This window comes from Drosophila suzukii, chromosome 3 (genome assembly GCF_043229965.1).
Source record: "Drosophila suzukii chromosome 3, CBGP_Dsuzu_IsoJpt1.0, whole genome shotgun sequence".
Lineage (NCBI taxonomy): Eukaryota > Metazoa > Arthropoda > Insecta > Diptera > Drosophilidae > Drosophila > Drosophila suzukii.
The window spans coordinates 93,081,837-93,107,187 of record NC_092082.1 but is presented as its reverse complement, the minus strand read 5'-3'; the positions used below and the strand labels follow the sequence as shown (position 1 = coordinate 93,107,187).

General features: G+C 42.5%; 1 protein-coding gene across 8 annotated transcripts in view; it reads left to right on the top strand.

The window, feature by feature from the left end:
- The window catches only part of heph (polypyrimidine tract-binding protein 1 heph), a 150,183-nt gene that overhangs the window by 16,438 nt on the left and 108,394 nt on the right, over positions 1–25,351 (top strand). For all 8 annotated transcript variants that reach the window (XM_065865637.2, XM_065865635.2, XM_065865636.2 and 5 more), the window contains one exon: positions 13,560–13,658. In XM_065865637.2, coding sequence (XP_065721709.1) covers positions 13,569–13,658 — 90 coding nt within the window. In that variant the 5' untranslated portion in view covers positions 13,560–13,568. Of the gene's footprint in view, positions 1–13,559; positions 13,659–25,351 lie in introns of those variants that run through there.

Below are 25,351 nucleotides of genomic sequence, written 5' to 3'. Positions count from 1 at the left end.
AAAGCGAGTAACTTCCTGCCCATTTCCGTGAAACCTTTTAAATAATTAATAATGCGCAACGTAATCGATTTTCATATAAATTGAGATTTATTTTGCCGTCAACGAAAAACAGCAACAAGAGCAACAGAAAGCGGCTAATTTATTTTCCCCAGTTGCGCATTTTTATAGTGCAATTATCACGCCCCCAATTTGAGTGGGTCACACACTCGCATCCTGGATAAAAATCCTATAAATTAGTTAACCAAACCGAAGAGAGAAACGATAACCCCTACCCTAACTGCTTCTATTTGGACAGTTGATTAATCGACAAACGCATTATGTTTTACTAATGTATTTTCCCAACTCAAATGGCCGCGTGTGTGTGAGTTTGGGGCTTTTGTTTCTCTTGTTGCGTGTAACCGATGCCCAATTAAGTCGTTGCTCAAAGTGTCATCAATAGGCCCCTCAATCGGAAATTAATTACCAGCAAATTTGACCCTAACTTGTCTAGGTATCATTTGCAACAAAGGAGATAAACAACCCAGTGGCAAAGTGTTCTCTTCTGGTCTGTAGGTTTTCACCTACATAGCCCGAGTTTTTTGTTTGACACTTTTAGAAAGAATATATCTCCTTAGTAGTTTCCGTAATTACTGCCTATGCTGCCCCAACTTCAAAGTAAATTTGGTTTCGATTAATGTTAAGCCTATGTATACATTGCCTATCTTCATCCAAATGCATTCGTCATAAATCTCGGGGAGGAAAAAGTGGAGAGAGCTGGTTGTGCTCAATCAACACGTCATGGCGTGGCGACGATCATAGCATATGGCATATTTCGAGTGTGTGCGATTGCTGATAATTTAAGTGACATTTTCGAGGGTAGCTGGAGAATTTTTAGAGAATTTTATTCGTAATTTTTTTATTTAAGGCCTAGAGATGAGTACATCTCTATCAAAAAGTTTGCCATCTGCGCCTGTCATTTATGCAGGTATAGAGTTTTCAGTCTCCTTGTTTTCTTGATTGAAATCAGTTCCAGGCCCTGATTATACAATGAACTGATTGAAAACAGAAAGATAAATAATATAGCCATGATAAAAGTGGGTAAAGAGTCAGCGATATGAACGCATTTAATTAAGACTTTTCTTTTTTTGTAACATTTTTGAAATTATTTTTATTTAGCGGAGAGTTCTAGTTAATAGTCGTTTCCGAGTCTGCAAAATTTAAGTTATTATTTTCTGAATTCCTCGGTCAGCCCTCGAAAGAATGGATATATTCCACCAGTTTTTCCCCTTTCCTCGATTTCAATTGCAGTTTCCTTATGTCTGCCCCATTGGTTGGTTTCCCTCACGTTTATTTCTCTCGCGCTTATTTTTTCTGCCTTTTACTCAATTATGAAAAGAAATTATTAAGTGCGAGCCGCGCTAAATTAGCGCGCAATTGAGTGTGGCCAGGGGTGTTCGGGTAGGGGATTAGAAAGTGGGGGTGGACAGGAGACAGTCGTCTTTTCCCGGCAGAGTCGTGTGTGTGCCATGTCTTCGGGTTTCTTGGGGAAGAGCGCAAGGCTGTGGCCTCCTGCCTGTTGCCTCATAATTTTTGCCACAGTTCTAGCCACACTGCCTCACGTACGTACGATGTGCCACAGGGAGGGAGGTTATAAATGGCGCATATTTTGTGCATTTCATTTGCGTGATTTGCCAGCCAAAATGAAGCATTTTCCTAGTGCCGTTGCTGCGGGCTCTCCATGCAAGAGAAATGTCTCTGCATTGTCCCACCGAAGGGAAGATATGTGTATCTTCTGGCTGACTGACGGATGATGATGATAATTTCGGGAGCGGAGCAGGAGTCGGGGACCTGACAGACGGCCAGGGCACTTTGCATCCAACAGGTGGCATTGGCCACAGCTACTTTGTTGGTAATACTGGGAATGTTCGCCGGGGATTTCTATGCATGTTGCTTGGACGTCTGCCAAATGCTGTGTGTGTGACTCTCTCGGTGGCACGGCAGCAACGTCATCGCTTCGGGTTATCAGAGCGAGCCAAGATGGATGTTTAATTGACCGCAAATAGAAACTATAAATTATGCCAACGAAAGATCTCACTCCTCCAACTGCTGCCGTTGCTAATAGGAAAATTGCCTTAATGAGGCTCGAGATTCAACGGGAGCGAGAAGCGAAGAGAAATCATGTGGTGTGATCAACGCCTTGGTGGGCCTTGTTAGTCAGAGCCATTGTGCAATTGACAGTTCCAGTATTCAGCTGCGCTGAAGAAACAAGACTTCTCAATACCATACCGTTCTAATATTTGTTTTCAATTGTAATAGGTCAAGTTACATAGAGTGGATTTCTTGGTTACTGAATAATTTGTTTTGACAACTTTATTGCAACTGGAATCTGAAATTACAATTCTCATGATTTTCAGAATCTAAATACTACTCTGACCAAAATCAACAGCATAGGAAAGCAATACTTCGAAGCACTATTTTAAAATAAACAAAAGCCTGACAGCAAAATGTAGCACGATCCACTCAAAAAAGAGCCGCAAAAAAGCTAAATTTAAAAGTCAGACATGCCAGTCAAGATCATCACATGGAAGAATCCACATTCACATGCGGACCCCGTCAGCTAAATATTTATGCATGAGTATGAAAATAAAGTGAGCCAGAAACCAACATTTGATCATCCGAGATTCCTTGGAAATTGCACAATCCACAGAAACAGCGTTCCTTCTTCATAGTTCGTTTTCTAATGTATTCACATGATCTTTAAGTCAAATACAAAGAGAATATGGAAAGTTTTTTGCATAGCAAAGTTTTAAATTTTCTGATGAACAAGGTGATGTCTGCGATTTTAATTTCAGCTCGTGTTTTGTTTTTGTGTTCCCTCTCTCACTTCACTGGTTGTGCTTATTGTGCGAATCAGCAGACCAAAACATTAGCAATCTAAATGCATTATACATATGAAAGTATACTCCTATATGCAAAACAATAAACTAAAATACTAGGATTCTTTCAAATGCACATAAACAATTGGTGATCAAGGATAAACAAACTGTAGAATGTTTTCGCATTTCGACAAAAAATGGAAGTTAATCAAGTATTCAGAGAAAACATTTTAAATACATTTGGCGCTGTTGGTTTTATAAACTCACTTTACTTATACGTCATTGTAACTTTAAGCTTTGTTAGATTTCGGAGCTAGATTTCCCTTCGCGTGTAGCAGTTTCTCGTAGCCAACCCAGAAAGGCAGCCAGTCAAGCACTCCACATTCAAGAGCAGTCGAGTAATCAACTAAGTGACACGGATACGCGCTAAGTGCCTTCAATTGCTGTCGATCACTGGCTCTCGACTCACTGGCCCAGCGATCTCAATTTGAGGCCGTAAAGGGGGTTAGACCCCTTTCTGCCGGTTCGCCAATAACTACTTCCGCTACAATTCAATTATGACAAATTCAGTTGGGTGGCAAGTGTGGGTTTCGTGTTAATTACGCTCCTTGTCATATGCAGGCCGACAACCCGCTGACAGGACAATTTTAGAGCCTTCATCTGGGTACAACTTTGCCCGCTTCTCTCCTGCGGATCTCTATCAAAATCCCAAACGAACTTTTCCGCGCGGCTCACGCGCTTTTCCCCGCCATGTGTGCACGAGTTTTTCACATTGTTTGGCATTTTATGAGCGTGAAATTAAATTAATTAAAACTACACGACGTATCGCTGCTGCCCGCACCCAGCAAACACACGCTCTGCTCCTAGAGAGGAGAAAAGCTGTCGGAGGAGTGTCAAACTTGGGCGTATAACCAATTTCGTGCTGCAGGAAGGTTATCTGCGTTGGCCTCACTAGCTGTTCTGATTTTCAGCTTATTGTGTGGGTGTGGATGGGTCTGATGGCCATGTCAGACGGTTCCTAACTGCAGCATCATCAGGACCATCCATATCCATTTACCTGGGTGTTAGACACAGAGTCTATAAAAGGGAGTCAGAACTACTCATAATCTAGGGGACTAAACTAAGGCATACGATTTTCAAAGGATTAATTAAATAAAAAGTAGTGAGCATTGTAAAAGAACATTTTAATAACCCTTGAAATTATAAAACATGTCCTCGCAGATTGCAGTGTAAAAGGTGTCCATTCAAACTCATATTTCCCATTCAGCCGGACAAGTGAAAGCGCTGTGAACTGAAAATGAACCGGATTAAATTTCAGCTTCACAAAAACGAAAAGGTTAAAAGATATAGAGGCAAAGCCGGCCAACTAATTGCTGATATCTGTGCGTCGTGCTTGTGTGCGTGCCAGGACTAAGCTGGCTGGCAATTCACACATATGGATACTCCTACCTGTGCATATATGCGGATGTCAAAGGTGCAGCAACTAAAACGCTGGCCATTCAACACGTCAGCAACGGCTTAACTTGTTGCACCCAAAGCCAGGGAGCAGGGCTAAAAGCTGAGCTGTCCGTTAGTTACACCTGCAGCTGACCGTTTGACTGGCGGCTTATACCTTCTGGGGGCTTCAAAAAAGGTCCTGCGCCAAAGGGCCGACTCATAAATTATGTAGAACGTGAAAATGCAGCACGTTAAACACGTTTTATGTCAATTTAATTTGTAATTAGTCACGGCGCTCATTTAAAAGCTCCTCTTGGGAGACGACGACCAGTTGGCTGGCTGCTTCTTGGCTTTAATTGAAATTGGCAGCTGCTAACCCGCAGCCCAAAAGCCAGCCACTAGCACGTGATTTCATTGCTAATTATTGTGTGAGGCTTCGAGCAGCACGACCGAAGTGTCATCATCCATCTCCTCGAGCCACGGCCCTCAGGTGCTGGCCAGTTTACGTGCCGCAAAATTCACTTAGAGCTGCCTCCCTGCATCGAGTCGCCTCTATTAATAGTCGCATGCTAATCAGACATTAAAAATGGTTCCGCTTCTACAATTTGCATTCGACGGGTAGTTGAGAATCGACATTGTTTTATGGGGTGTACTGATGCTACCGCATTTGCAGGTACTGAACGAATGTATCACGATACCTTAACATAAGGGAATGGTATTTTCTTATTTGTTAACTGTGTAATCTGAAGAACCCAAGTAAGAACAGATAATATTATAATTCCTTATAAATCAACGAACTTAAGTCAGTACCTAAGGCAGATAGAGCCGAAAAGTAATGGACACATCCGCTTGTTGCTGCCTCCAGGAAAACCCATAAAAAGAACCCCACAGCAAGTGAATAAGTTTCGTTTCCTCTCGCCGCCCGCAGACACAAGAAACCTTAAAAGTTTCACATGGCTTAGATGGGGATAAAACTGAACTAAAATTCGCTGGAAAAAACATACAAATTGGCCCGGCGACAACATGTGCTGTAATAGTTGCCGCCTTGTTGGGCGGTTCTATAATTTCATTCAGTGTTATTGCGGTGGCAGTGTCTGAGGCAAGTTGTAAGTGTGTCGGGAGTTTGGTTTTCGCTCGCCGGCCGGCAACCGCTTAAGTTGTTCGACAAGTTTTTCCACTTCGAACTAGGTATGAGCTCATCACCTGTAAGCGCTCGATCAGCTGTGGCGTAATAGCACGTCTTCGCTGAATTTGTATACTTTAGCGGGCTCGGAAGGAACGGGCAGATAGGGCCCATTTTGAAGTCATTAATTTGACGATGCTAAATGAGAATTTATGTGTCTGCTGCAGCGGCGCAGGCCAGGGCAATTTCTCATGCACAAACATTTTTCAACGCTTGACAGAAAGACCGAAAAGAGTCACTCCGAGGCCCGAAACTCGTTCTTGTTGTTCAGATGTCATTAACACTCGTTGTCCGGTATGACCAAAAAAGCACAAAATACACCACCACAGACAAAAAAATAATCAACAAGACAGCTAAAAACGGAGGCAGCAAAGTTTCGGAGGCCGAGACCCTCATTACGCATGCTTAGCAAATTTATTAATAACCGAGGTTACAGATGTCTACGTAAAAGGACGTAAATGCTCAATCTCATAGATAGGCAGAGTCTCGCAGCTCAATTTTATATTTTATATATATTTCTGTTGGTGTAGTGTCTAATTGTTTTACATTTTTTAATGACTTCTATGTTAACTTTCCATTAAATAATAGGTACAGTTACTATAGTGTTCTATCTTACAGTAACAGATAAAGTATCTATGACTATCTCATACTTTTGCAACGGACTTTAGCTACTTTAACAGGTGATTAATACAACGCCATAAACAGTTTTCAATATTAATTTCTAGAACAATTCACTGCTGTATGAGTCCCTATATGGCTTAGATGGTGAACAATCACTTGAACCCCTACAGTTTTGGCTTGGGGTCTCAGTGTTGTTGCTTAAGTTTTTGGTCGGTGTTTTTTGTACTTTGCGCATTCAATTTCACACCATTATGAAGCTCGTTTATTGCCAGTCAAGCCGTGAACTGAAAGAGCCAAGCCAAAATCGACAACAAAAGTCTTCAGTTCAATTCCAGGGCTTTTGTGTACTTTTCTTGTTGTTCCTTAAGTTCATTGTTTTTTGGATCTTCGCTTCATTCTTCTGACAGCCTTTGCGCAGTCGCAGTTCAAGGCCGAAATTCAACTCATTAGTATGGATCAGACGAATGTTTTCTGTGGAAGTGAGCAAACTAATTTCGTTAAAATGTTTTGGTTTTTTGCCCCCTAATTTTTGAACACATTTGCACAGACATATTTTGCCTGAAGGATTGGAGAACGTGGCGACCATTTGTTTTGGCTGCCTCTGTTTTCGTGTTTTGTTTTCTGTCGGTTTTTGTTCCCCCTGCTGCAATAGGAAATTGTTTGCTTTTGTTTTTCTGACTAACAAATTGCGAAAAGAATGGATGAAAAATGAGAGCAAAATCCACGAGAGAGGTTAGTTACAAAGCTCGAAGCTGAAAATACCCAGTCCTAAAATGTTTATATTTTTGTTGTTCTTTTATAATAACTATTTTTCATTTTTTTTTAAATCTCTAAAATCGCTAAAATCTCTGAGCAGTATTTTTGCCCAAAAACTTGTATTTTAAAGAGTTTTTATACGACTTATTTTAAAAAGGGAAGTACAAGGCAAAGGAAGCCTCGCCGTGAAAGAGACGGAAGCTATTGCTCCCAATATCATCAGGTGTTTTCATTTAATTTGCGAAAAATGTTTGTCTGCAGTCGTCGGCCGGCCAAGATGAATGTGGCCAGGAGTGTGAGAGCTCTATTTGCGACTGGGTGTGTGCACATGTGCGAAGAGCCCCAAAGATGAACATGATTGAAGAGTGGAGTGGGACAAAAAGCATAATATTTCCTTGTCAGAAAGAGGATTAATTTTTCCATTTTCAAAATATGCAACTTATAATCTTAAACCAAAAGAGCGTGTCTTCCGAGCAGAAAGGTATTAGACCTTATCGCTGCCAATTGCAATTGCCGTTTCCATTTCGGATGCAGTGCCTCATTTGCTAGCATTGTGTTTGGCCCAGCAGGAATTGAGTTGCCTGTGAGCCACCTGTGATTGCATGGCCAACACCTAAACCCATTGTGCGTTGACATTTTTAATTACGCACACTGCAATGCCGTCTGTGTCACCCAACGAATGCTAAATGATGGATGATGCTGCTGGCCAACTTTGGGGACTCGGCTTGGATTCCGCATGCAGCATACGGAATGCAACTTGCAGCGACCCTAGACACAGGGAAAAATTTTTATTACAAAACCAGATATTACAAAATTGATTTTTAAGTAATTTAAATTAATATCTTGCCAACATAATTTCATTTTAGGTTTGATAGGCACGTTTTCTCTTTAAATTTTTTAAAAGAATATAAAAGTATCACTAAAAATGATCTCTTTCTCGGAAAGTAAAATAAAGTAAAATCTTTATCGGAAACAAATAATCAACTTCAAGTTATCATAAAAAAGCATATAATCTTTCACTTTTCGCAAAGTGCTGCAACGAGGAACTTGCATCCTTCATCTGAGTCGCCTTGCCAGCCAGAGGAGGCTTACTCAAAGCCTGGCGAAAGTAGCAGCATTACAGTCATTTCACACACTGTATGCCGCCCTGTCCTGCCCCTCCCCTCAGCCGAATAAAGGCTGCGCAGCGGTTTAGGGTGCGAGTGGTAGATCAGATCAGAATGCAAAAAGGCGAAATCCGTTGACGATGTCCTGATGTAAAGCAAACAAAGGACGATGAGAGGCGAAATGGCTGCAAGCTGAGGACTGAGAAGTGAGGACTGAGAGGTGGGACCGAGATGGGCGAAGGGATAGACTGAGACTGGATTTTCTCCGCACTAGCTGAGGCTTTTTTGTGTTTGTTGCAGCTTTCAACACTAATGCAATTTGATGCGGCACAAAACCGCACACATGCACTTCCAGAAGAACACACACGCCCATATGTGTGAGCCAACAAAAGCCGCTGCGAAGGCGTCAACACTAACAACAAATCCTTAACAGAAAAGGATTCTCAACACACTTGGCTGTGCGTTGCATAGTTTTAGGCATTGCACGGAACCCGTTAAATCCTTAGCCACGCCCACACCGATTCCCGCCCCAACACCCATTTATGTGGGCGTCAGATCAAAAATGCATGGCTCACAAAAGCGAGCTGCTATTTCGCACCTGTCCTGGCCAAAGCTTCTATCTGTCAGTGATGCCAACAATCTGTTACCAAAAACAGCTAGCCGCCATTATTTGAAAACCGCTTGCAAAATTATAGCTGACATGAAAACGAAACTACATTGTTTACACTTTTTTAAACAACATTCGTTGGAGTAATCACAATAAGGGCTTAACTTGTTTACTTTACTTAGATAGTTTTTAATGAGTTTTTTGGGAACGTTGTGGTTTTAGTTAATAGGTTTTTCTTCAATTAATTTATGAGATAGATTTTACTAATGACTGTGGACTAGTAAGGCAGAATTGTGGTATATAACGTGATATAAACGTACAGTTTTAACTAATGGATGTCCATACCGTTAGTTAAATCTATTAGCTCGGGAATGAGAGTGAAAGTCAAATGTTCACATTATTGGTAAAGTTTGGTATCACACTTTTTGTATTTGAAGGGTCGATCGCCAGGACTTTTTTGCCTCGTTATAAGGAGGTAGTTTGTTTGATTATATCGTTCCAGATTTTCCATTTTGTCATCTAGCCAACATTTTGTACATAAAATAGCCAATTGAACAACTCGGCTACACTCCTCTGCCCCTGAGTGCCGTCCTTATCATTATCACGGTCGCTTCCCGTTCAATAGCCGCCCGTTTTCCGTGAACTGAATTTATGCAAATGCCCGCATTTCGCTTTTCAATTTCGCCGTCTTACAATTCCATTTCCCCGCCCCCCTCCGTCCCCTACTGATCTGCGTGTTGCAACAAGTTCGTTCCGTTGTGGGCTGCAACTTCTTGGCGTGTTTTCCTAGCGCATTAAGCCAACACCGAGTTTTGTGAGTGAAATATGGGCGTCATTCTTCGCATAAAGTGCCAGCTCAATACGAGGAGAAATCCCTGGCCACAGGCTGCCCTCGTCCTTTCTTCGCTCTCCATCCGCTCACTTTATTTACTTTCACTTGTCATGCTAAATCTGCACAATTTCTTGGTTGGATTTCGTTATTGTTGCCTGGCTTCCGCAGTGGTTGCGACTGTGGCAGTTCTGTGGCTGTGATTGTGGCCTAGGGTGGTGCTGTGGGCGGCTAAATGGGTGGTGCTGCTGCTTAGTGTCACAAATCTAAGCGATTTGAGCTTTTTAATGCGATTTGCCCGGCTCCTCGCTGATTGATGCAGTCCTTGTCATCGAGTGCATAGGAAAGTCCTGATCAGAGTATATATGAAATTTGTCTGCGAATCTGTTGATTGCGGCCAAGTGTGGCGACATAAGCATATGAATTAAGGACCTTTGTTTATTTTCTCTGAACTTTGAAATTCAAACTTATCAGGTGCGTTTCGGAATCATCGAGTTACATATGATACTAATTAATATGTTTCCTTTTTCTATAAGATTAGAAATCTAGGTTCCATAAAGGTAGTACATGTCCATCTTTTGAAATCCCAAAATGTCTCTTGTCAATATATTATATCTAAAATCACAACAGACGAGTTAATTAATTAATCATAGAAACAAAAGATAGACTGCTTGTTTATTTTGTTACCTCTTAAAGAGATTCCAGTGATTATGCAAATTGATTGGAAGTAATTGTACTCATGACCAGGTTCAGTGCTCTGGGCCAAATGGGGCTGAGTCAGCAGCCATCGGCTGAGCCAAGCCACCTGTTCATTAAGCAAGCACCTTTGTGTTTGTGCAATATACGATATCAGTGCCAGGGGCGCGGCGGTCTCCTCCCGATTTATTCGCTGTGTAACTAGCACTTGGAAAATTGTGGAGCTAGTCAGAACTGAATTCGCTGTCGAAAATGTTTCAAGAAGAAACGGTCCAGATTCCGAAATTCACTTCTCCGGTAAAGTAGACACTTTATAAAGTTAAGATATTTGTTAATAGTAACTGTAATAAGCAGTTGGCTACATTTTATTTTATTTACTTTAAATTCCGCTTTACAGGTAAATTGATTCTAGTGATTTTTTGCAGTGGCTGGCCGTGCAAAAGTGGTCGCTTGATTTGCTGCACGATTGGCACAGCTGTTGCTGATGCTGCCGATGCAGTTATTGCTTCTGCCGTTGTTGTTGCCTGCAGCTGTGGATGCGTCGCGCATGCCCAGTGAAGTGGAAAACTCGACGTCGGCGACGACGGGCGACAAGTGCCATGAACTTGTTGCAGGTTGCAATTGTGACAGGTTGCGAGTTGCTGCTGTCGTTGCAGTTGTTGCTGCGTCTGAGTTTGCCTCTGCCGTTCGGCCTTCAACTTCGCTCAGCTGAACTTAACCGAATGATGTATGATTGCCGTTGCTGTTGTTGTTGCAACTGCTCATTAATCATTGTTTTCGTGGGTGGTTGGGCAGCCCCTTCTCCCCTCGGGCCTAATTGTGCATGCAGCATCAGAGGCAGCAGTACCGCTACATCGTTTCGCTCTCATTGCTGCCATATTACATTTATTATCCTGCTCGAATGCCATGAATGTCCACCACAAAACTGGACAAATTAACGCGTGGGTGGCCCAACAGGCGTTGGAGTCTCGGGTGAGAGGGTGGACAGAACGAGGGGGATCAGGACATGGACCGAGACTGAGACGGAGTCATGCATCAATGTCGTGATAAAGTAAGGGAGGCCATTCAGGAAGCGAGTGCACTGAGAAAAGCGAATGATTTTTCGACAATGAGAGTGTTTATAGCTTCCTTTTGAAGAGAAGTATACGTTATTTCTTCTATTAAGACATTTCGTATTGTCCAAGTCTAGTCCACCCATTCCACTCGACAAGAACAATGTTTCGAAACGGCTATTGTTAAATCCCATTTTATAGCAAAGAATTACCCAAAGTCAGTTCCCCGTGCTCCAGTTTCGTTTTAATTTCAGTGTGAAAGTTCGGCAATTGGGCATTTATTGCAAGAGCACTTGCCAGCGTCCATGTGGCTGCCACATGTGGCATGGCCATGAGTTCATCTGCGAGTATGTCCCGCCATCTGCCAGTTTCAATTCCCGATTCTCCGTTTCTCCGCTCCTCCCGGCATTCTGCCGATCTGCCCCCTCGTAGACCCTGGCGATTCCCGTTGCTGTGTCGCGTGTCAGCATAAAAAGCCGGCTACAATGTTGGAAAGTCAGTCAGGCAACGTCAATTTCCGTTTGTTGTCGTCATTAAAATGCAAGCCAAGCCTCGCTCCGCTGCACTTTGGCACTACTTTTGATAATGATGACGACTACAAATGCAACTACAACGGCAGTCGGGGAAAAACGAGAACGAGTTGCAGAACAACAAATACGTAATGCTGAAATTCTATTAATTAGTTTGCCAAGCTGCCCATGTAAATGACACTTTTGTAGCACTTAAAGCAATTTACTGTGAAATGCGTAAACAAACTGACAGCCGGCTGACAGACGGTAAAAGCCAGGGAGAGAAGGGCTAAAGGTGGGATGAGCAAGTGCGACATAAATAGTTTTGTTATGATGCCTCTGCATTTATGTCGCTGGTTCGGTAATCGATGCCGTTGACAAGTCATTAATTGTTGGGCAGCAAAAGAAACACGTGTCAGCTGGCAAGACCTCCCAAGTTGTGGCGACAAAAAGGTGCCCGTTTGCTGACAAGTGTAATGCGATAGGAAATTTGTTTGCCCCAATGTTTTAAAAAATTTTAAAGAAGGGAAGGCGTGATTTTGTAGGCATGGAAATTACTCCAGTGGCAGAACCCTGAAGAATGAGGCCGGAAATTGAAAATTGTCGGAGAGCTACAATTTAATGACGTTCACTTTCCCTCGACTTTTCCATAACACATTGTCCGTTTTCTTGATGGCCGATGTTGCTGTTCCGATTCTGCGTTGCGAAAGTTTTGACAACATTTGCCACTTTGTCATGCCATTTTCATTTGCAACGTTTTGCTCTGCACTGGGAGAAAGCACTAAGTGGTAAAAGATTTTGGTTTTAACATTATCTTTTAAGCACAAATAAATTATTGTCCAAGAAATGTCGCCTATCTTAAAGTATTTTTATTTTTCTTCGATTATATCTTAAACGAAGGTTTTGTTTCATGTGTAGCACGTCACATTCTATTCGCTCTCTATATTTGCTTCTGTGATTTTATTTTACTTTGTATTTGTTGTAGTTGGCGCTGCTCTTTATTCCCGCAGCCTTTTATTCCCGCTTCTGCTCGTATTATGACAAAGTCGAAAAGTTTTTATTGGTTGAAAAGAAAGGCGTGAGTGCAACGCGTGGCAAGCGGGGAAAACGGGAAGCCAGGCTATGATTTATTTGGCGCCCGAAACGAAAAACCAAAACGAAATGCAGCGCAACGAAATGAAGCCATCAAAAACGTTGACATCGTTACGCAAAAGCGGAAATGACAATGATGATGGGCGCCAAATGAAACGATGGTCACGCCCCGCCCTGCCCCGTCCCGCCCACGTCCTTCGTCCTTTTTCGAATGAAATGCAATGCGGTCGTGACTTGTATGTGTGGGTGTGTGTCTGTGTGACCGGAGGAGCAAGAGCGTGCGGGGTCGGGGTTGATTCCTGGGTTGGCTGCCATTAAAACGCGTGAAATTGAAAAGGCGAAAAATTGCAATGCCAACGGTGAACTCGAAACTACAGGAAAATGGCGAAAAGAGGGCAAAGTTTATGTGGGCCAAGTGTCGGAGGGAAAACGGCAGCAGCTGTTGCATTGATTCGCTTATCAGCGAGCCCAATCTCATTGTTTTTACGAGGGTTTTCAGCCCGTGGCAAGGATTACATGGAGAAAGTAAAGGCAGACCAGTTCTGTCCTTTAAGTTACCATTAACTTAGTATGGCTTAAAACCGTTGTCCTTTTTTTCACATCTGAGAGCTGTAGAGTTTTTTAAAATTCATAAAAAATGAATAAAGTTTAAAAACATTTGTTCGTTATAGTTGATTTTCAATACTTTGTAAAATTGTTAACATGCATTTAAAATCTTTAAAGTAGTATCCATGCTCACCCAAACACTCTTTTTCTTCAATGCCAATCCAAATCCGACTAACAAACGTGTGTCTCTTTCTCTGTTTGCATTCACAGGTAGCGACCATGATGTCCTGCCCCCTTCCCATGCAATTACCGATACCGATTCCATCAATACACAAATCAGAATTTGCACCGGTTCACATTGGAGTCAAGGTAAGTTGATCCAATCCCTCATTACATTATCCATTCCAGCCATCTTCCGTCGACCGCACTTCCTGCTTTCCCATCCACTTCCTTTTCCTTTCCCAGTCCCTCCACTTAAACATTTGTTTGCTTGCCATTATTAAATAGTAAGTTAAGCGCATAAATGCGAAAATCATGCAAATCTGCTGAACCCGATGGCAGAAAGTCAACAAGTGGGGCAAAATGCTAAATGTAAATGTTGCCAACCAACTGGAGCACACACACTCGGCGAACGCACACATGTCAAAGAGCCCGGTCTATTGTTGACATTATTGCAAAACATATACACACGCAGCGTATAGACCCAGCCCAGATATGTACGTGAAATAATGTGCGGCACTAAATCAAATCGTTGTTGCCCAAGATGGCGCCCCGCCCGCCAGCCGCCTCCCGCCCTCATTTGACTGCGGCTTTAATACGAAGTGATCACATTTTAATGATACCGAAATGCACTGCACATTGTTTGTTTCTGCTGAAGAATAATGATGTCAAGCAGCTTTCGCTGTGGGGAAGGGAGGAAAGAGTTTCAAACATTCCCACGGATTGCGTCACGTTTGATAAATGCTGCAGCACATTTTTCTTGATTTTGTTTGGGTGTCCTTCCTGTCCTCTCCTTTTTTTTTATTTATTTTTTGTTTGTTGTCTCGCTTAAATGCCACACATAAATCTATTTTTGAATGAAAGCCACTCGCAGGATGCGTGGCGTATGCGCAATATTTCTTCTCGCCACAAGAGGGATATTTTTATACGTTCGTTTGTTTGTGGTTTGTTATCTGAAGAGGAAGCCGTGCTTATTGTTTGCGTAATGGACGCTCGTTAGCGGGGGTGCAACCCTTGGAGGGTACGAAAGTCGGTTGCAATCGGGGGTAGGTAAGAGTCTCCAAAAAGGAGGCCTTCCCAATATAAATGCGCTTTTAATTTATTTTCCAATCCTCTTCTGTCAGCTGCCCTTTTTCATAAATGACAGCGCCTGAAGTGGTCTTTTTACTTTTCAGATCCCGTGGCATTTTATCTTTATGGAAAATTAAATGATTTTGCCCACAAACCCGAAATAAGCAAAAGTGTTTGTCACTTCAAAGGATACATTTACTTTGAACGGATTTTCTTTGTGTGGTTTCTTGTGGAATGCATGGAAATTGTCATACCAAATTGAACGAACATTTCATAAAAGTGGCCAAACAGAAACAGAAATTCCCAAATAATTGAGCCGAGTATGCAGAAAAGTATGTAACACTATATGAAAATCGGACCTCATTTAACCACGCTTGTGCACTGTCATTATTTCCGAATATCCGACTGCATGGCAATTAAAAAACAATCACAGAGTGTCCCTTTATTTGCATTCCTTCATTATCCATCAGCATCAGCTCAAAGGTTAACGAGCAGCCAATAAATCGCGATTTATGAAAACACAGAAAAAAGGAAAATGCCACTGCAGCTTACCGCTGACAGGCTTTCACAATTACGGGCTGAACCCAAACCAACCCTGCTCAGTGCGGTTAATATCCTGATCTGCCGACGCGACTAATTAAGGCAAATCGCAACACGCAAAGTAGTCCAATGATAACCAGTTCATAAAAAGGCAACAAAACCGTAGCGGGGAAAATATTTAATAAAACGGCGGCCGGTGGAAAAAATCGGCTGAAATTAAACGAGCTGCCAGGTCCCGCTGACTGCTGCTGTTAAACCCAATTTCCTGCCCCGAGGTGCCAGCGGTGGAACTTACACTTGACCGCGCGGCATAAATCACGCGGGACGGTGGGTCGGAAGGGGCTGGTTGTGTGGGTTAGGCTGGCCGGGGGCACCTTCATTGGTCATAAAAAGGGCGTTTAAAAAATTCCGTGTAAAGGTGAGGCTGGAAAAATAATATTTAATAACAAAGAAATACAGAAGACAATGAAAAAGTCTGGTTTTTATGGGACAGAACATAGGGGGTGGTGTGTTATTTCTGCAGCTGACGCTTTTTTCAGAATTTAATTTAGTTTACAATGCTTCAATTGGTGATAAATGCAGGTCGGTACTTTTATTTACACGGCCAGTAATCTTTTAATACCTGCATTATTTTTCGCGTAGCTAAAGAAGATAATTTAATTTTGGAGGCGTTGCAGGATATTTCTATAACTGTTTGATTCTGGCCATCTTAAAATAAAGAATTTGTTTATCTCTGATTTGTTTTTCACAACTGATTTAGTTGCGGATTAGAACTCATAAGCCATATTGGCCAGCGTGTCTTGGTTCAAAGGCCTTCAAGCTTAAGGACTTCCGCCATTCGCTCGTCCAGCACCCACTCAGGTGTGCTCAGCTATTCCCTTTGCCAGGTGGAAGGGTGATGATGAGGCCAGCACCCTCTACTACCCACTGACCTCACTATCCCGTCCATTGCACCGTGAACTTAAAGGACAAGACAGGACCGAAACCGGTGACCGAGGAAATGCTTCCGCTGCTACTGTTGCTCTGGCTGTCGTGGTATACACGGAAAAAAGCTGGCGAAAATACGGCTCATCAATTTTGTTATTATACTTTCATAAAATAAACATTAATCCGATAGTTAAACCAAATTATGATATAAAATTCTTGCTGAGAAGTGCGAGTATGGCAGCAGAGCTACACGAAAACGCCTACAAATTAGTGTGGTTCTCAGATTCATGTTATTTTTTCCAAGTGCGCGAACTGTATCTTCTTCTTTAACCGCCTTTATCTTCCTTGCTTCATCTTCTGCCGGCATACACTCGCATTTGTTTTTCTTATGCTTCTTATTAATAATTTAAGCTGTGTTTCACTCCCCGACGAGGACAACGCATTGTTTGCCCGGTAATGTTTGTCTGTCTGAGAATCCAGCTGCCCGACGTTTCCTTACAAAGGATTGCACCTCACTTACATTTTGGGACGTTGTGTTAAGTTCCCGCTTCCCACCACCCTCCACCCACCACCCACCTTAACCCATCAGCTGGCACAGGTTGTTTTATTTTTTATTTCCACTCAAATTGTTTTATTTGCAACATACACAGCGAAACACAGGGAAGACCCCAGACACTTGGCTTTATTACGGTGATTTTTCTTGGACGCATTCGTGAGCTGTCTCCCGCCGCTGCTCCCTCTCATTTTTCCTGCATACCTTTTGTAATTTTTATGATTTTATTTGGCTGCCTTGCCTCAACTTTTGATACGCGTTTTCCCCGCATTTCCTTTTCTTTATTATTGTAATTCATATAAAACAGAAAATGCGAGGGAGAGGTAAGAGCACCCAGTAGTTCCTCGCCCTGCGCCTTTGTGCGATGCGTAATAAGCAAGAACAACAAAAGGTAAGAAACCTTTTCAAGAAATTAAAAGGAACGCAAAGATGGGAGGTGGAAGTACTGAGGTTCGGGCTGGCAAAATACCAAACCCATGACCGAATATTCGTGCCGTAAAAAACCTCATGCAATAAGTAAGAAAGGATCCAACTATGAAACACCCTTTTTTTTGTAAACATTATGGATGTTTTAATAAAGGTTTTGGATATCATATGTCTTACATTCAAGGAGCTATTTTCAAATTACGTTCACAAATTTCATCAACACAAGCGAAAAAAATGGTTCTTATTATTCTGTAACAATGAAAGTTTGAACTGAAAATTAAGTTACTTACCAGCTGCACTCCGTTAAAATTGCTCGATTGTTAAAGCTTTGCAAACTTTTCTTACAATCACATTCTGCGTGCGTCTAGCTATCCTGTATACCCATATACTTTTCCAACACTGGATACACTTAATCCACCAAGGACGTCGTCTTTTGTTGTCCTTTGCTGATGGTTTGATTCTTGGCTCTGTAGCTCGTTTCTTTTTTGGCTCCTAAGGAAGCGTTAAAAATTATAGTTATTTAGTGGGATTGTGAACACACAGGAGTAGCGTGGAAGTGCTGGCAATTTGCCGGATCTTAAGGACCTTGGCACATTAGGCATGCACGCATTGCCATCTTTTAAAATCAAAATTGCGTCGGCCCATTAGACCCGGCGTTCCAACAAAGGCTAAGGACAAAGGCTAATTATTCCCCCGTTTACGGCCGCAGGCAGCACAAAACAACCGTTAAATGAAAAATATTATTATGTGTAGCCCGCTTTTGTGCGTGTCCAAACTATTCGGGCACGCAACTGGAAAGAAAAGGAGTGAGCTTACAAAATGGGGGTAGCCAGTTAACAAGCAGCTTGTTCCTTGTGGCATAAGTCAATTTGGGTGGGAGCAAGGGCAATACAGAAACTATTCGCCTCGGGAGGTACAAGAAAGAGATGCACAGAAGGAAAAGCACACACTTTGAAAACCACTAAGATAATTTCGCATAAGTTTATATAATGAAAATTTCACACTATGTTTATCGAGTACCATTTTATTTGTTGCTGATTTTGTAAGTTCGTGTGTATAGAAGAACACTCTACCAACATTTTTAAAGTGTACCTTTATAGGATGAGAGGGTCATGTGTGACAATCGAAAAGGGATACACATTAATTTCAATTAAGGCGGTGCGAAACGCCCCACCGCTTTCTCAAGCAGGCGGGCAGCTACTTGTCCTCCTGTTCGTGCTGCCCTACGGCGTCTTGGAGCTCAGCGCTGCCCCGTTGTTCTTCTGTGATTCCATGTTCTTGTTCTTGTCAAGCGTGCGTTTTACTTACTGTTTTTCTGGGGTGTGGGAAGCATTATTTATTATAGTTGCACACAAAGGACAACAAGGACACAATGGCTTCTGTGGGCGACAGGGAAAGAAATGACACGAAATGATGCAATTCCCAGGTGACTCGTTAAAATTTCAAGACGAAACAATTCAGAGGAAAAATTAGAGCGCATTCAATATAATGTTTAAAATTAGCTTTTGCTTGGAATGTCAATTAATTAAATATATAGTAGTAATATTTATTTGTTAGTGACAGGGCTTCACTACAGGGTAATACAGTAGCCAAGTAAGGTATTGTATTTAATTTACAGAAAATTGTATTTAATTCACAGAAAATAAAATTTGCAGAATTTGTGGCAAAGGACAGAAACCATATTTTGCTCCGTGCACTGAAATCCTTATTAGTAGCAGTTTTCTAAAAATTTGTCAATGGTCGATGGAAACTTGAAAGCCCTATTGCAAACAAGCCAATTACTGCGGGACACTTTTAGCACCGGCGGGGGAGCATAGTCAAAGCAGGACTTACCGGGCACAGGTGCGCCAGAGGAAAGCGGCTTTAACCCTTAACAGCCCCCTGAGGTAACGACGACCGACGGCACACACATCCTTGGCAACGTTTTCCTGTTGACTTTGGCTTTACAGTTCAATATTTATTTTCGCGATTTTCACGCCGTGTGCTGAAAGATTGCTTCTCTGCAGAATCATGGCAGACCGAAAAGGAGCGCCCAGAGATGTCCTTCGTTCTTCGATGCTGTCGCATGTGGACACAACAAACACAAACGGACACATGCATTAGATGAGCTTAAATGTCGTCGGCACTGTTGCCAGGACTCCAGTTTCTTTGTTGTCCTTGTCTGCAGGTGTGCTCGCCGAAAGAGCGAAGGAAACTTGTTGACCAAAAACTGGAAAGACAAGCACACCGACTGAGACTGAAACACAAACAACGGGAGGGGGCGCAAAACTTTCGGCAAGCAAAAGTGTTGGGCCAGAACAAACACATTGTCTGTCTGACTGTGTGTCCGTCCGACTGGCCAAATAAGCATTATGAAATTTGCAAAAACTTTTCAATTGAAAGCGAAACTCCAGACAGCCGGGGAGAAAGTTTTTCGGGGTGGGCACCAACACCTTGAGACAAGAAGTCCTCTCTGCGATTTATTTGCATATGTGCCTATAAATTTGTAATAAAAACTGCAAACGACCGCAAGGACTGGCGGGAAGGCCATCCTTAATACAGTCATCAGGAGAAAGGGTGCGGGTAAATGCATCCCCTCCTCCCGACAAACCCGTTTTCCCCTTTCCCAACCCCTCGCTGGCTTTTGTTGTAACTCATTTGACATTATTATGTGAACTTTTTATGGCCTCTAAGGCTCAACACGAGCTTTGGGGCTTCGAGTGTGTGGAGAGTCCTAGGCGCACACACATCAATAAATTTCCCCGTCTCCCCATCGTCCTTTTCAGTCCCCGTCCTGTAGACTGGGCTCTTCCTGTCAAAGCTTGGGGTAATTATTATTCTGGTTTATGATTTGGTTTTGCCGGCGTCTTTTGAATTCTCTTTATTACACGTCTAAGGTGTCCTGTGTTGGCATAAAATTTTTACTCGACTTACGTGCGCATATCCTTCTGTTAACATTTGGAAGAGGCCGTCTGAAAAGTAGGCCAAAGTATCATAATTTTTATGGCACGTCGAATAGTTAATACGCTTCTCATGTCTGGCATGGTAGATTTGTCTGCACATCCTGTGTGGTTATGGCCATGACTCTATGTTGATTGGATCATTTAACGCAAAGAGTCCTTATCTTTTAGGAGGCCAGAAGATCTAATCTGGTTGATAAAGGCTTAAAGGTCATGCGTTGAAATCATTAAAGTGTAGCCAACAATAAAATGCAAAGGTGTAAGTAATCGGAAAGATCCTGCCATGCAACAGTGGTAAAAGCGGCGACAGTACGCTAAGAAAGGACCATTTTTTTGGATTAAATTTTGGAGCCTTAAATGTATTGCGACTCGATTTCTTTTCTTATTTTGTTTGGTTATTTAACACTTTTTCCATGCCGAAAACGAAATTAATATAGAACTATTTCCTTTATTGGAGGGAATTTAGGACTTTTAGTACCACGGTACTTTCACCCTTCCTCCGCTCTTATTTTACCTCCATCATTTGGCTTTGTCGCTCCCGTAATGCCAAACATAAAATTCAAAATCATAAAAAGAGATCAGGCACAGAAGCAACAATAACAACCAGGATTGGAATTCGCATAGAAAGCAAATACAAATATTGACATTGGAAATGCGATTGCTTCCGCTCGAGATTTCCCCATGTCTGTGTGGGCTTTCCAAATGCCGTAAATGTGTGCACTTAAGGAGCTGCGCCTAAGGATTCCCTTTGCGCGGCCTTACTTTACCTTTACGACGCCAATATAAATTTGTATTTACATTGCAATAATAAAAGCGGACCAACTCGTGGGTATTCAATACCGCACAACTTGCAGCAGCCGCAGGAACGATTTCTGATTTATGGCACTAAAAGTGCACTCAAAGTAGCGGGAGCAGCAGCAGCTCCGCCCGGCAGCCAATATGGCGACGTTTTTTAATTCCGCAGATAACAAAGCACTTGTGGGCAAAGCCGCCTCCGTCGCAGCCGTCGAGGGCAAATAGCAAATGGGGCAATAAGCTGGGCCTTTCAGCCGGGGTTTGGCGGCCGGAGCCGCTCCCCAGGCAGATAAAAATCAAAACTTAAGCGCCCTGGTTCGATGCAGTGAGTGCAGTGGCGGAGCCGCAGCAGGAACAGCCGAAGCTGCAACAGGCGCTGCGATAACAATTTCTAATAAAACCACATGACAGCCATTTGCCACGCCCACACACATGGTGGAGACTACACACAGAAAAATGATGGGAGAGGTGGCATCTATTTAGTAATGATTTGTGGAACCTTATTTATTGCTACATTATTCGTTACGTAGATTAATCCCCGTAAATGACCGAACTAGATACATCTTACTCTAAATAATATGTTCAGATGGGCGAGATTTTAATTTAATCGCAGTGTAGAATGTTAAGGGCGCAATGCGTGGATTATTGCAGCGCTGAGTTTGCCTTGGCCATAAAGTCGTATTATCCTTGGTTGTGTAAACCAGGCTAGAGCTCTGCATGCTGGGAAATTGGAAATATTTATAGCCCGCGAACGCACATACACACATGGCATATACTTGATGTGGCGCAACGATTATTTAATTGCCTAATTACTCAAAAGGCCTGCAAAAGTTTGCTCTTAAAAACTTTTGGAGCCGCGAAAAATTAACCATAATATTCTAAAGAAAATAACTTTGATGCAACCAACTTATGTCTATGCCAGAGAGTTTTGATTGAGGTTGGGGCTCTGATTTTGACTCGGAAAGAATCATGGCCAGAAATCGTCGTAAAGTACTTGAGCTTAAGTGCGCACAAAAGCGAAATCATCAAACTTTTCAAAAAAATTTGGGGGAACCCTTTCATTTTTTCGCCTTGCAGATTTTTTGCGTAATACTTATTGCCTATTGTGTGTGAACTTTTTGAATAGCGGGAAATGAGTGAGAGTAAATTTGTTTATGTTCCCTTCTTCTTGCAACCAGTTTTCTTGCCTATTTTCCTGCTTCTGTGGCGGAGCCTCTTTTGTTGTGAAGCTCGCGCAATTTGTCTTAAGTGGCCACCACCACCCTCTCAAGGAAAACCACCGAAACCACCCTGACAGCTCCACCAAGACCCAACCCGTTGGTTGCGTGTGAAAAAAGCGTAGAAAACGGCATAAAGTATGCAAAGCATTTGCATTTAGCATTCAACAAGACAAACAAAAAATGAAGTGCGAAGCGTCGAAGCCGCGACAAATTTTCCAACTAACTGGCGACCGAAAAAAGGAAAACAGATGAAAAAGGATGCGTAAAAGTCGAAAAAAGGGTTGCTTTTTGGGTTCCCTTCGTGCGCTGGCTTTTGTGCTGACAAATTCAGGCGTGATAAGTTTTATGTGCGCTTATTTGACTGTTTTTAAATAGACCCAAGGATCAGCAAAGGAGTGGACGGGGAATGGCCGAAGGCTGCGAGGAGTTTTTAGGCCAAAGTTAAATAATTGATGTTGACAATCAACAAAGCAAATAAAGTAGAAGTAGAAGGCGTGCTTGGGGTGTTGAGTGAAATGAATGAATAAACTTCTGGGCAGGTCGAAGCCATTATCCCTCGAGCTCTTCAACTTTAAGGAATTTTTTCGTTAATAAAGGCATTTCGCGGTAAGCAGTGAATAAAATTTAATTAAATTCACTTCGCTTGATTTTTCTGTCTGGCAGAAGGATAAATACTGTTATAAATATTAAAATCTTATTAACCAGAGCCGAAGCGAACGTGCTCGAAGAAATCAAGCCGAAGCACAAAAGGACCAAAAGATAAAAATGTGTCAATTGGGAAATCTATTTTGCGGATTTGGGAGCGCACCACTCAATCAAAGGCTGAAATCACACATGTCTGCCGGAAAGGTTGGGTACCTGAAGAAGACACCTGAGCAGATGCCTACGCCTGCTCCTCCTCTTTCCACGCCCCTCTCATCCACGCATATTTAAGTAAAACTTTGCCGCCGCCAACGTCGTTGTCCACACATAAATAAAACATTTGCGGCCTGCGGACCGAGGATGAATCGGGAGATGGATGACCCATTGGCGCAAGATGACAGGCAGCAATAGACGCAGAGGATAAGAGGAGGCGAAAGGAGCAGGAGCTCGAAGCAGGAGAAACAGCAGCCGGCCGGATGCAAGATACAGGAAAATCCCTTTACGAGCGAGCGGAAGTGCGTACAAAATGATACAACCCCACCCCAGCCCACTCCACCCCCGAGACCTCATTGCCGGCGCTCTGTGTGCGCTTGGTCAAGCAGATACTCCCCCCGCATACTCGGCATACACCGGCAAAAAAACGAAACGGGAAGCAGAGATTTACACCAAAAAACGAAAATAGTTAATGATCTCTAAAATTATGGAGAGTAATGGAAGAAACATTACCTACACTCCTAGTATTTTTACATACAACTTTCATAATTACTTATCTCACTCATTTTATAATTGGATCCATTGTTAAGTTTTCAATATCAGTATGGTACTTTTAATTATCAAACCTATTTTTGATTTTCGTTTGCCGCCGGATAGTTCAGTGTTGAATCGCTTTTGAGACAAGAGCCAAAGAAAGCGGTTTGGGGATTCCTTCCAAGGGGATAAAAATGAGGATGGAATTGGGGATGGGGACGACGACATGGCCATTTCAGCGTGCAGCAAATTGAAATTGAAATTGGAAGAAGCGAAACGAAATGAATTCTGGGACGCTAACTGGCCGACCAGCTGATGGCCGTTGCCGGCTTCCTGCTGCGAAATGCTGCGAAAAACTGAACCCAAACCTGAGTCAAAACGCATTTGCTGGTGGCATAATTGGCGCTTATTTCCTGGACAGATGACGACCTCGTCGTCTCGGCATTTCATCAAATGTTTTTGTGCCTGTCGTTTTTATTGGTCACTAGAGGATGATGGCTGCTGGGTGGAGGGGGTGATTTCGCAGGGGGAGGTGGCCTGCACTGTGATTGACAGCTGGGTGAAAGTTTCCTTTGTGCACGGCACAGATTATGTATAAATCTCAATAAATTTCAATAAGCTACAAAACTTGTTGCCCCAGCTCCTTTGAGATGCCTTTGAAAGTTTTTATATTTCGCTCTTTGCATTTTTTATGGCCCCCAAAGTTGTTCTTTCTTCCCTTAATTCCTCTATTTGAGACCCCTCTTCCGATCGTCCTCTTTTTCTGTGTGCGTAACTTTATCAAATGAAGCGTATTAGGGCTAAAACTTTTAATTGGTCAAATGGCTGACAGATTGTGCGCTTAAGTGATTTTTACTCACACACACCTACGTTCTCAAAGAGTCAAGCTTCTTCTGCCTGCGTACGAGCGTGTGAGTAAAGTTGACTTTTGCACTTTCGGCGAGTCTAAACGAACTAATTTTAATCGGATTTCGGAAGTGTTCTTCAGTTAGTGCTTCGCCCTTATACATGAAATGGTTTCTATTATAAGAGAAATGCATATTGGTTGACTAGGATTACGAGTTTTTAGGGTGTAAGACAAGTTATTTCCTGCATACAATTTGTGAACATTTTCAGACACCCAGACATCGGGTCACATTTACCTATAACTATGCAACAGTTTATATATTTTGGGCTCATCAGCTCAAACACTTTAAACAAAAATCAAGTTCCCAGTCGGTAGTCAAAATTAGAGTGAAAGACTTAAAAGGCGACTTTCCGCTCACAGAGCGTAAAATATATATCATCATGTTTTTGATCAAATATGCTGAAAATGAGATAAGCAGCAGAAATCCCATTGGTGTTCATGGCAGCAGAGACAAATGCACGAGCACACACAGGAATTGGAAAGGACGCAGAGTGGGACACAATTGCGTGGATAAACAAACATGGGGGATTGCTGGATGGATTCGTGTTAGTCCAGCATGCCAGAGCTTCAATTTCTCAAAAGGAATTTTTGAACAAGCAGAGCACAATGTGGCAGGAGGTCTTCAGTAGACAACGGAACAGATTTGTCTAGGGGGAAAAATGGAGGAAGGAAAGCAAAGGTTACCGAGAACAACTGCAAGTAAATTACAATTTAAGTGAATTTTTCATGGTGTCGACAGCACGAGCAAGACTGTTAGCCCTTTTTTGTGTGTGGCCCAGCTAAAGAGAACCTCGAATAATCCACCAACAAGCCCAAGTGCAGAGATGCTGAAACCTCAATGACTGAGAGACCGAAGATTTGTCGGGTGCAAATTGAATAAAAGTGGCAGAAAAAATGTTGCTAAATTATGCAGCAGCGTCAACAGAGGAAGGAGCTGAGAAGCAGGCTGAAACACCCTTGATGTATCAGATAAGCTAATTTACTCACATAAAAGACGAAGGACCAAAATTGAAAGAAATGGGTACAAAGCACGTCAAGCAGCTCAAGTCTTAGTCAGAGTTTATGTTATCCCCCGG